The sequence below is a fragment of the Nerophis lumbriciformis genome, linkage group LG13 (genome assembly GCF_033978685.3).
Source record: "Nerophis lumbriciformis linkage group LG13, RoL_Nlum_v2.1, whole genome shotgun sequence".
NCBI lineage: Eukaryota > Metazoa > Chordata > Actinopteri > Syngnathiformes > Syngnathidae > Nerophis > Nerophis lumbriciformis.
Window position 1 is genome coordinate 44,115,469 of NC_084560.2, and position 12,452 is coordinate 44,127,920.

The 12,452-nt window shown below is 38.8% G+C and overlaps 1 protein-coding gene across 1 annotated transcript in view; it reads left to right on the top strand.

Annotated features, from left to right (window-relative positions):
• The window catches only part of tmtc4 (transmembrane O-mannosyltransferase targeting cadherins 4), an 82,556-nt gene that overhangs the window by 21,302 nt on the left and 48,802 nt on the right, over positions 1-12,452 (top strand). The window contains exons 4-5 of the mRNA XM_061970737.2: positions 1,696-1,811; positions 9,189-9,405. Coding sequence (XP_061826721.2) covers positions 1,696-1,811; positions 9,189-9,405 — 333 coding nt within the window. The remainder of the gene's footprint in view (positions 1-1,695; positions 1,812-9,188; positions 9,406-12,452) is intronic.

The following is a 12,452-nucleotide window of genomic DNA, read 5'->3' on the forward strand; positions in this document are numbered from 1 at the left end:
GGGCACGCCGGGAGCGACGCCGCAATCGTGCCCAGGTGCGCGATCCGCGCACCTGGGCACGATCATCCAATCTCCTCTCGCTGAAGAAAAGGGGAGCAGCAGAGAGAGGGAAGAGAGACTGGAAGGAGCCAGAGTGAAGCTGACGTGGAGCGAGAGAGGAGGAGAGACAGAGACAGGGGACGACGAGCGAGCGAGGAAGAGTAGCCGAAAAGCGAGGAAAGAAAGAGAAAAGAGTTGGAAGAGAAAAGACTTTGTGTAAAATTAAAAGATTGTAAACCTGACAAAGCTGTCTGGCGTTCAGTCTGTCGGTCCTGAAAGAACTCCACGGCACAAGACGTGTCACAAACGCTAACGTTAATTAGTTGTGCAAATACCTTTTACAACATTAACAGTTACATATACTATGTACAAACCAACAATTAACTTTCACTTTAATCATACTATCATTGTTGTGTTATTAAGCAAAATAAGCAATACTTTTACTTTTGTTGAAATGTTTACACTGTACACTTTTTTTGTATTGGATGTTTAGCTTTATTTTTGCACATTTTAGCAAATAAGCAATACTTTTACTTTTGTTGAAATGTTTACACTGTTACAGAATATTTCCGTTTTGTACTTTTTTGTATTGGATGTTTATCTTTATTTTTGCACATTTTAAAGCAAAATAAGCAATACTTTTAATTTTGAAATGCTTATACTATTGCAGAATATTAAGATTTGCACTGGATGTTTACTTTTATATTTGCACATTAAAAAGCAAATAAGCTACTTTTAATTTTGTTAAATGTTAAAAGTTTTAAATGTTTACATTGTTACAGAATATTTTGTCATGTTGTTGTCAATGTTGACTGAGTGGCCATACTTTTTTTTTTGTAAATAAAAGCCATGCCTTTTGAAAAAACTGGCCTGCATTTATTTTTTCCTCTTCATTTTAAATTAAAAAAATAATCGGTAAAAGGAAAAATAATCTATAGATTAATCGAAAAAATAATCTATAGATTAACCGATTAATCGAAAAAATAATCTATAGATTAATCGATAGAAAAATAATCGTTAGCTGCAGCCCTAATCTCATGACACACTATCTGTATGTAATATGGCTTTTAATGTTTTGCGGCTCCAGACAGATTTGTTTTTGTATTTTTGGTCCAATGTGGCTCTTTCAACATTTAGGGTTGCCGACCCCTGGTCTACACTATGCTCCTAACCCGAAGAAGTAATCGATAAAAACTATACAGTTTAAATAATAATGCAAGTACTCATTTAAAAGGATATCAACTTTTATTTCTCATTACTGTAGAATTGTTTACCATTGTACTGTAATTTGAAGGTAAAAACCTTTGTTATCTTAAATAAATAAACAAACCAAAATAAAATGGACCCCTTTCATGTTAGCAAAAATTGTACCTAAATTAAACCACATTTTTTACTATTTGGAAAAATGATGTCAGATGTTGTCTTTTTGTTTATTGTCATCATGTGATCATGGCATTTTCGTTCATTCAACCATGTTGATGTGCTCATATTGCCCATCCGATTTGAAGCTGAAATATTCCCACAACTGGACATTTGGCTTTCTTACCCTATTTTTTTCCCTCCTAATTTGTGTTACTTTGCTACACGTTTCACTGGCGAGTTGCAAGGCTCCCTGTACTATAATTACAGACATAAATGCGTGTTTTTGTGTGGCAGGATTTGAGAGCAGCAACGCCATGGAACAACATCTGGAGTAATGACTTCTGGGGAAGCAACCTGAGCAGCAACTCCAGTCATAAATCCTACAGACCTCTCACTGTCTTTACATTTAGGTCAGTACTCCGAAACATTATTGGATGACATAGAAGACACTTTGAAGGGGAACTGCACTTTTTTTTGGAATGTTGCCTATTGTTTAGAATCGTTATGGGAGACAAGAGGACAAAATGTTTTTTTTTTTGGCTCGTTCATGTTGCCTGGCAATGCAGCTAAGTGGAGCTAATACCAACAATCCTTCCTTTACGTACCGTAACCTGTATAATAACTAGAGATGTCCGACAATATCGTCCTGCCGATATTATCGGCCGATAAATGCTTTAAAATGTAATATCAGAAATTATCGGTATTGTTTTTTTTTATCGTTTATTTTTAATTTTAAATTTTAATTTTTTAAAATTAAATCTACATTAAAAACACAAGATACACTTACAAAAGAGTGAGACGTTGGAGCAAACGGAAGACGAGAGAGTGAGGTCGGCGTGACTTTGACGCTGTAAATGTGGAACTTGGAGCCAAGCTATGCGAACATAAATGGAGCGCTTACCCAAACTAATCTGGAAACGCCCCCAGCCAGCTGGACAAAACGGACAACAGCCCGTGGAGTAAGTCACTTTAATATTAGAGATGTCCGATAATATCGGCCTGCCAATATTATCGGCCGATAAATGCGTTAAAATGTAATATCGGAAATTATCGGTATTGTTTTTTTTATTATCGGTATGGTTTTCTTTTTGTTTTGTTTTTTTAAATTAAATCAACATAAAAAACACAAGATAGACTTACAAATAGTGCACCAACCCAAAAAACCTCCCTACCCCATTTACACTCATTCACACAAAAGGGTTGTTTCTTTCTGTTATTAATATTGTGGTTCCTACATTATATATCAATATATATCAATACAGTCTGCAAGGGATACAGTCCGTAAGCACACATGATTGTGCGTGCTGCTGCTCCACTAATAGTACTAACCTTTAACAGTTAATTTAACTAATTTTCATTAATTACTAGTTTCTATGTAATTGTTTTTATATTGTTTTACTTTATTTTTTATTAATGAAAATGTTTTTAATTTATTTATCTTATTTTATTTTATGAATTTTTTTAAAAAGGACCTTATCTTCACCATACCTTGTTGTCCAAATTAGGCATAATAATGTGTTAATTTGTGTGTTATATCGGTATCGGTTGATATCGGTATCGGTAATTAAGAGTTGGACAATATCGGAATATCAGATATCGGCAAAAAAGCCATTATCGGACATCCCTAATAATAACCAAAACTGTAGTGACATTGTTACTGTAACAGCGAACACTGAGCATACTTGCCAACCCTCCCGGATTTTCCGGGAGACTCCCGAAATTCAGCGCCTCTCCCGAAAACCTCCTGGGACAAATTTTCTCCCGAAAAACTCCCGAAATTCAGGCGGACCTGAGTGACGTGTTGACAACACACAACAACAGTGTCTACCGTAAAGCAGTTCGTCTGCCGTAAACAGCAATGTTGTGACACTTTTAAACAGGACAATACTGCCATCTACTGTACATGCATATGTGACCCACCCATAATGTGTCACATTTTTGTGTTGATTTATTTATTTTTATTTTGTGGTTTGAATTCGTTTTTGGAGCTGTCATTACACATTTATCAGTATTCACATTGGTCAGTAGGGGGCAGTAGGGCGTTTCTTCCCAATTGAATGCTATCACCTGCAGACCGGAAGTGTCTTGTCATTCTGATGAGCGCGACCAGTCTGTGAACAATTGAAACGTCCTGTGTGCTTTTTCCTCCTGTATAACAGGTTAGTTTTGGTGAATCAACTCACTGAATAATATCTATGTGATCTTTATAAGTTTAAGTACACATTCTGATGGTGGAGCCTAACTCTAAAGTGTTTGTGAGTTGTAGTTTGTAAGTGAACACTGAAATTCAAGTATTTATTTTATTTATATACATATATATATATATATATATATATATATATATATAGCTAGAATTCACTGAAAGTCAAGTATTTCTTATATATATATATATATATCTTAACCACGCCCCACCCCCCACCTCCCGAAATCGGAGGTCTCAAGGTTGGCAAGTATGACACTGAGGAACTCTTTTTCTAGCGTACTTTGGTATTAGCCGCATAAGCTAACTACGGAAATAGATAAGCTAGCTTCTATGTCAGCACAAAACCCGTTTGAGTTTGTAATGCACAACTCTGCGATACGGACCAATCTGTACTGACTGAAAAACATGAACAATCATATTACAGTGTCTATAAAGTATTAGCCCACATTTCATGTTTTGTCTGTACTAGGGATGTCCCGATCCAGGTTTTTGCACTACCGATATTGTTTTTGCATTTCCGATCCGATACCGATACTGACCGATACCAATACTGGCCTATCCGAGCATGTATTAAAGTTTAAAGTTATTTAGCCTACTTAGTTGGCAGAATCATGTTGAAAAGGGTTTTAGTACCCTTGATAACAACTAGCCAGCTGAATTAGGGGAGTTTGAATAATACACAATGGTTGGTAACAAGAAACGGACCTGTTTATTCAAGGATAAACACAAAATAGACAAAATTATACATGACAAACAGAAATGGCATCATTGAACTAGGGCTGGGCGATATGGCCTTTTTTTAATATTGCGATATTTTAAGGCCATATTGCGATACACAATATATATCTCGATATTTTGCCTTAGCCTTGAATGAACACTTGATGCATATAATCACAGCAGTATGATGATTCTATGTGTTTTGATTGATTGATTGAGACTTTTATTAGTAGGTTGCACAGTGGTGTACATATTCCGTACAATTGACCACTAAATGGTAACACCCCAATAAGTTTTTCAACTTGTTTAAGTCGGGGTCCACTTAAATTGATTCATGATACAGATATATACTGTCAGATATATACTATCATCATAATACAGTCATCACACAAGATAATCACATTGAATTATTTACATTATTTATAATGTAAATGGAGGGGGGCGCCGGATGTAAGTGTCAAAAAGACAGCCAAAAGAGTTTGATATGAGAATAAATCTAAAGTTAAAATATAGGGTAGAAATGCACCCATTTGCAGGAAATGTAGTCTTGATTTTCAAAATTTCTTTCAAGGCTTGCATGTCTACATTAAAACATTCTTCTTCATACTGCATTAATAAATGCTACTTTTAAACTTTCATGCAGAGAAGGAAATCACAACTAAAAAAATCACTAATTTTTTCATACGGTGTTGATGTGGAAAATTTTGCCTCAGCATTTTGATGGTGTGGGCGTGTGGCACCGAATGGAGATAAGCGTCTCGACAGACGTCACAATATTTGAACAATGATGACGAAAACTGTTTTCTCTGTCGTGTCGGTGTGTTGAAAATTGTTATGCGCTTATTTTTTTATTAGATTTTGTGCGTGGCATAGATTTGCTATGCGCAGAGGACGCTTAAACAGTGCGCAATTGCACAGGCGAGCACCTTAGAGGGAGCGTTGCTCGCACGGCTGCGCTAGCATCACAGCTAACGTTAGCCATGCTGCTACCTCTCTGCTCGGGGAGGACGTATACGTATGTGACGTATGACGTGACAGTATGTGACGTATGACGTGACAGTATGTGACGTGTGTAAGAAGGTGCGCTCGCTGTCTGTGAGAGGGAGACACAGGAAAGAGTGAGAAGAGCCTGACTTGTAATGCCAGCAGCTAAAAGCAACTGCGTGAGAATTCACAGACATGTGGATGTGTTGAAGGTGTGCTGGAAAATGCGGAACGGAAATTAGGGAGCAGCAGAAAAGTGGAATGTATTATTTAAATCGGTGCGTTGGAAAGTTTTTAAACTGGATCTGGATCGGCATTTTCCAATGCCTTGCCGATACGCAATTTTTGGCAAATATCGGCAGCCGATCCGATCCAAATATCGGATCGGGACATCCCTAGTGTGTACACAGCTGTAGTTATAATAACACGCATGACGTGCTGTGTGGATCATGATCGATATTAAAGTGACTTACTCCATGGGCTGTTGTCCGTTTTGTCCAGCTGGCTGGGGTCGTTTCCAGATTAGTTTGGGTAAGCACTCCATTTATGTTCGCATAGCTTGGCTCCAAGTTCCACATTCACAGCGTCAAAGTCACGCCGACCTCACTCTCTCGGCTTCCGTTTGCTCCAACGTCTCACTCTTCCTTCGTGCTCGGTTCTAGAAGGAGCAGTTGATCATCCATACATTCAACTTAAAAAAGATAAGGTTATGAATCCTCATTTGTCAAAAAACAAATGTCTTTGTTGTCTATTACCTAGTCTGCCGTGATTAGAAAAACACTCATGTTTGTTTCCGGAAGTAGGAACACGCATTTGTTGCCAGAAGTCGGAAGCGCGCCGCAATGGAAACAGAAATAAATGTGCCGAGGAATTAGTTCCAGCAATGCTTAAAATGACCAAAATACGGTAAATATTGTACATATTACATATTGTTATCAATGTGTCTCTTACTACATTATATATATTTACTGTGTATATACATACAAATACATAAATACACACATTAAAAAAAATAAAATAAAAAAAATAAATATATATATATATATATATATATATATATATATATATGCATGTGTGGGGAAAAAAATCACAAGACTACTTCATCTCTACAGGCCTGTTTCATGAGGGGTTCCCTCAATCATCAGGAGATTTTAATGGAAGCATTCACATACCATGGTTTATATAGGGCACAGAGTGGGTGGGTACAGGCTGGCGTAGGGGCGTGGTGATTGGCTCATGTGTTACCTAGGAGGTGTTTCCGTCTGTGGCGGCATGCTGATACAATTTCGCTGCGCTTGTTGAGGGATGACAGGTCCGGACGGTATATAATAAACAGTTTCTCTTTCAAGCATAGGTTGCATCTTTTATTACCACTATTGTAAGGTGTGCTGGATGCGAGAATTTGCCATGTTATTGAATATTCAACATTATTGTCTTTGAGGTCCCAAATGTGTTTGCTGAGTTCTGTGGTATTCCGCAGGTTTTGGTTCCTGAAAGAAGCCTTGTGATTGTTCCATCTGGTTTTAAACTCTCCCTCGGTTAATCCTACATATGTGTCGGATGTGTTAATGTCCTTGCGTGTTACCTTAGATTGGTAAACAACTGATGTTTGTAAGCACCCCCCGTTGAGAGGGCAATCAGGTTTCTTGCGGCAGTGCAGCCTTTGTTGGTTTTGGGGTCGCTCTGTCCGGGGGCCGACGGCTCATTTGCAATTGTTTTGTTGTGGTTTGAGATAATTTGTCGTATATATATATATATATATATATATATATATATATATATATATATATATATATATATATATATGAATACACACATAGAAAAAAATATATATAATTTTTTTTTTACCCTGTGTATTTATATATACAGGTAAAAGCCAGTAAATTAGAATATTTTGAAAAACTTGATTTATTTCAGTAATTGCATTCAAAAGGTGTAACTTGTACATTATATTTATTCATTGCACACAGACTGATGCATTCAAATGTTTATTTCATTTAATTTTGATGATTTGAAGTGGCAACAAATGAAAATCCAAAATTCCGTGTGTCACAAAATTAGAATATTACTTAAGGCTAATACAAAAAAGGGATTTTTAGAAATGTTGGCCAACTGAAAAGTATGAAAATGAAAAATATGAGCATGTACAATACTCAATACTTGGTTGGAGCTCCTTTTGCCTCAATTACTGCGTTAATGCGGCGTGGCATGGAGTCGATGAGTTTCTGGCACTGCTCAGGTGTTATGAGAGCCCAGGTTGCTCTGATAGTGGCCTTCAACTCTTCTGCGTTTTTGGGTCTGGCATTCTGCATCTTCCTTTTCACAATACCCCACAGATTTTCTATGGGGCTAAGGTCAGGGGAGTTGGTGGGCCAATTTAGAACAGAAATACCATGGTCTGTAAACCAGGCACGGGTAGATTTTGCGCTGTGTGCAGGCGCCAAGTCCTGTTGGAACTTGAAATCTCCATCTCCATAGAGCAGGTCATCAGCAGGAAGCATGAAGTGTTCTAAAACTTGCTGGTAGACGGCTGCGTTAACCCTGGATCTCAGGAAACAGAGTGGACCGACACCAGCAGATGACATGGCACCCCAAACCATCACCCAACCATGCAAATTTTGCATTTCCTTTGGAAATCGAGGTCCCAGAGTCTGGAGGAGAACAGGAGAGGTACAGGATCCACGTTGCCTGAAGTCTAGTGTAAAGTTTCCACCATCAGTGATGGTTTGGGGTGCCATGTCATCTGCTGGTGTCGGTCCACTCTGTTTCCTGAGATCCAGGGTCAACGCAGCCGTCTACCAGCAAGTTTTAGAGCACTTCATGCTTCCTGCTGCTGACCTGCTCTATGGAGATGGAGATTTCAAGTTCCAACAGGACTTGGCGCCTGCACACAGCGCAAAATCTACCCGTGCCTGGTTTACGGACCATGGTATTTCTGTTCTAAATTGGCCCGCCAACTCCCCTGACCTTAGCCCCATAGAAAATCTGTGGGGTATTGTGAAAAGGAAGATGCAGAATGCCAGACCCAAAAACGCAGAAGAGTTGAAGGCCACTATCAGAGCAACCTGGGCTCTCATAACACCTGAGCAGTGCCAGAAACTCATCGACTCCATGCCACGCCGCATTAACGCAGTAATTGAGGCAAAAGGAGCTCCAACCAAGTATTGAGTATTGTACATGCTCATATTTTTCATTTTCATACTTTTCAGTTGGCCAACATTTCTAAAAATCCCTTTTTTGTATTAGCCTTAAGTAATATTCTAATTTTGTGACACACGGAATTTTGGATTTTCATTTGTTGCCACTTCAAATCATCAAAATTAAATGAAATAAACATTTGAATGCATCAGTCTGTGTGCAATGAATAAATATAATGTACAAGTTACACCTTTTGAATGCAATTACTGAAATAAATCAAGTTTTTCAAAATATTCTAATTTACTGGCTTTTACCTGTATATATGTACTGTATTTTTCGGAGTATAAGTCGCACCGGAGTATAAGTCGCACCTGCCGAAAATGCATAATAAAGAAGGAAAAAAAACATATATGAGTCGCAAACTAAGAAAAAAACTGCGACTTATAGTCCGAAAAATATGGCATATGACTTGCAGTTTGTATATAAAACGTTGATGGAGGGTTTGGAAGTTGCTTTTAAGGCTACAGTAGTGATTCCCATTCGCCACATCTCCCAAGCGTTTTTTTTCATCTTTAAAATCCTAAAAAAAACAAAAACGTGTGTTCTTGTCTCTCATAATGAGAGTTCCCCTTTTAACACATCAAAATGCAACTACTGCATTTTTTTATCATCTATAAATGAAACTCAATAAGCAAAAACACAGAATGATTAAATGAAAACCATCCGACTTCTTGTGCTGTTGCAGGTTGAACTACTTATTAGGGGGCGGTCTGCACCCTGTTGGCTTCCACGTGCTGAACATCCTCCTCCACGCCGTCATATCCGTCCTCATGGTGGACGTGTTCGCCCTGCTGTTAGGCGGAATAGCTCAGGACGAGAGCAGCTGCGCCCTGAACCGTGCTCCCAAGACGTCCCTGCTGGCCGCACTCCTCTTCGCCACGCACCCGGTCCATACGGAAAGTGTAAGATCACACTCCTGCATAGCCCAGTACAGTAGCTGCATAAATAATCCTGGCATTAGCAGGGAAACAACAACAGTTGTATTCACTTCACAACTTGTGCACAGTCGCACTGTGCTGCAGGTAGGGCTGGGCGATATGGCCTTTTATAAATATCTCGATATTTTTTGGCCATGTCACGATACACCATATATATATATCTCGATATTTTGCCTTAGCCTTGAATGAACACTTGATGCATATAATCACAGCAGTGTGATGATTCTATGTGTCTACATTAAAACATTCTTCCTCATACTGCATTAATATATGCTACTTTTAAACTTTTATGCAGAGAGGGAAACCACAACCACCACATTTTTCGGAGTATAAGTCGCACCGGAGTATAAGTCGCACCTGCCAAAAATGCATAATAAAGAAGGAAAAAAACATACAGGTAAAAGCCAGTAAATTAGAATATTTTGAGAAACTTGATTTATTTCAGTAATTGCATTCAAAAGGTGTAACTTGTACATTATATTTATTCATTGCACACAGACTGATGCATTCAAATGTTTATTTCATTTAATTTTGATGATTTGAAGTGGCAACAAATGAAAATCCAAAATTCCGTGTGTCACAAAATTAGAATATTACTTAAGGCTAATACAAAAAAGGGATTTTTAGAAATGTTGGCCAACTGAAAAGTATGAAAATGAAAAATATGAGCATGTACAATACTCAATACTTGGTTGGAGCTCCTTTTGCCTCAATTACTGCGTTAATGCGGCGTGGCATGGAGTCGATGAGTTTCTGGCACTGCTCAGGTGTTATGAGAGCCCAGGTTGCTCTGATAGTGGCCTTCAACTCTTCTGCGTTTTTGGGTCTGGCATTCTGCATCTTCCTTTTCACAATACCCCACAGATTTTCTATGGGGCTAAGGTCAGGGGAGTTGGCGGGCCAATTTAGAACAGAAATACCATGGTCCGTAAACCAGGCACGGGTAGATTTTGCGCTGTGTGCAGGCGCCAAGTCCTGTTGGAACTTGAAATCTCCATCTCCATAGAGCAGGTCAGCAGCAGGAAGCATGAAGTGCTCTAAGACTTGCTGGTAGACGGCTGCGTTGACCCTGGATCTCAGGAAACAGAGTGGACCGACACCAGCAGATGACATGGCACCCCAAACCATCACCCAACCATGCAAATTTTGCATTTCCTTTGGAAATCGAGGTCCCAGAGTCTGGAGGAAGACAGGAGAGGCACAGGATCCACGTTGCCTGAAGTCTAGTGTAAAGTTTCCACCATCAGTGATGGTTTGGGGTGCCATGTCATCTGCTGGTGTCGGTCCACTCTGTTTCCTGAGATCCAGGGTCAACGCAGCCGTCTACCAGGAAGTTTTAGAGTGTGTGTGTATGTTACTCATCAGTTACTCAGTACTTGAGTAGTTTTTTTCACAACATACTTTTTACTTTTACTCAAGTAAATATTTGGGTGACTACTCCTTACTTTTACTTGAGTAATAAATCTCTAAAGTAACAGTACTCTTACTTGAGTACAATTTCTGGCTACTCTACCCACCTCTGGCCTTGACTCAAAAAAGGTTGAAAAACACTGCTGTAATGCTAGTATTAAAAACTAACGTCGACCAAATTTCGGCCGGTGCGACTTATACTCCGGAGCGACCTATACTCAAAAAAATAAAGTAGTTGCATTGCATAGAAGGTGCGTTGACACAAAGTTGTTTTCCAAGTTTAACGATAGACCTGCCACTTTAATTGTTTCCAATTAGGAAAGCTACCGTTCTCTGCTTTGAACCTGACCACGAAAAAGTCACCTATGGAGACTTTGAAGCAGGTTAGATTTTTTTTATTTTTGGTGGCAGTGTTGTAAACTAACAGCTTACTGAAACAGAGACACCCCTGGAACGGCGCGTGGTGGTGGCTGCGTTTGGTCTCTGTGTCATTCTGAGCGTCGCCACACTATACGTGCAGTGGTTCCATGCCAAGAAGAAAAAAGGCCATCTCAGCTGGGAGCGCCAGGACCAAGGCGCGCGTGGCCGTGTCGCCTCGCGATTAGCCGCGTCAGGATGCTTATTGACCCGCCAGCATGTGCGCGTGTGCGTTTTTCCGCGAAGCATGGCTGGAAGGCGCCGGCTTCCTCTGCCTTTTCTCTTTAATCATGCAGGGCAAGAGCGGGGCGGCCGTAGGTTTGGACTTGCTGTACGTTTCAAAGCGAGGCAGTCCCTGTGATGCCAAACCATACTGTACACACACACAAACAGGAGGGATTAATGAGAGTCTTTGCTCCTCTGAGTATTCCTCAACACACAACATAAAAAGTGCAAGGCAGTCATTTAGCAAAACTAAAACAACCCTGCAGATCACAGTTTGCAGTTAAATGATTAATAGTACGATCAGCCATGTTACCAATAGTAAATAAACACAACAAATCTTGTGTTTGCATCCTTTATCTGGATTTTCACCAATATTTTGACATCTTGAAAAACATACTCTATGTCCTGCATACGGTATGAATGGATTCTGCATTGTCAACTGTGATATTAGGGAAAAGGCTGTAAATCGAGTAATTTTGTTATTTTTGGACAAATTAAGTACATTTTTAAAACGCTATAGATAACTTGCAGCTCAATCAAAGAATATGTCCCAAAAATCAAGTTAAAAAAAATCTATATATAATATATATATATATATATATATATATATATATATATATATATATATATATATATACCGTATTTTTCGGAGTATAAGACGCACCGGCCGAAAATGCATAACAATGAAAGAAAAAAACATATATAAGTCGCACTGGAGTATAAGTCACATTTTTTGGGGAAATGTATTTGATAAAAGCCAACAGCAAGAATAGACATTTGAAAGGCAATTTAAAATAAATCAAGAATAGTGAACAACAGGCTGAATAAGTGTACGTTATATGAGGCATAAATAACCAACTGGTATGTTAACGTAACATATTATGGTAAGAGTCATTCAAATAACTATAACATATAGAACATGCTATACGTTTACCAAACAATCTGTCACTCCTAATCGC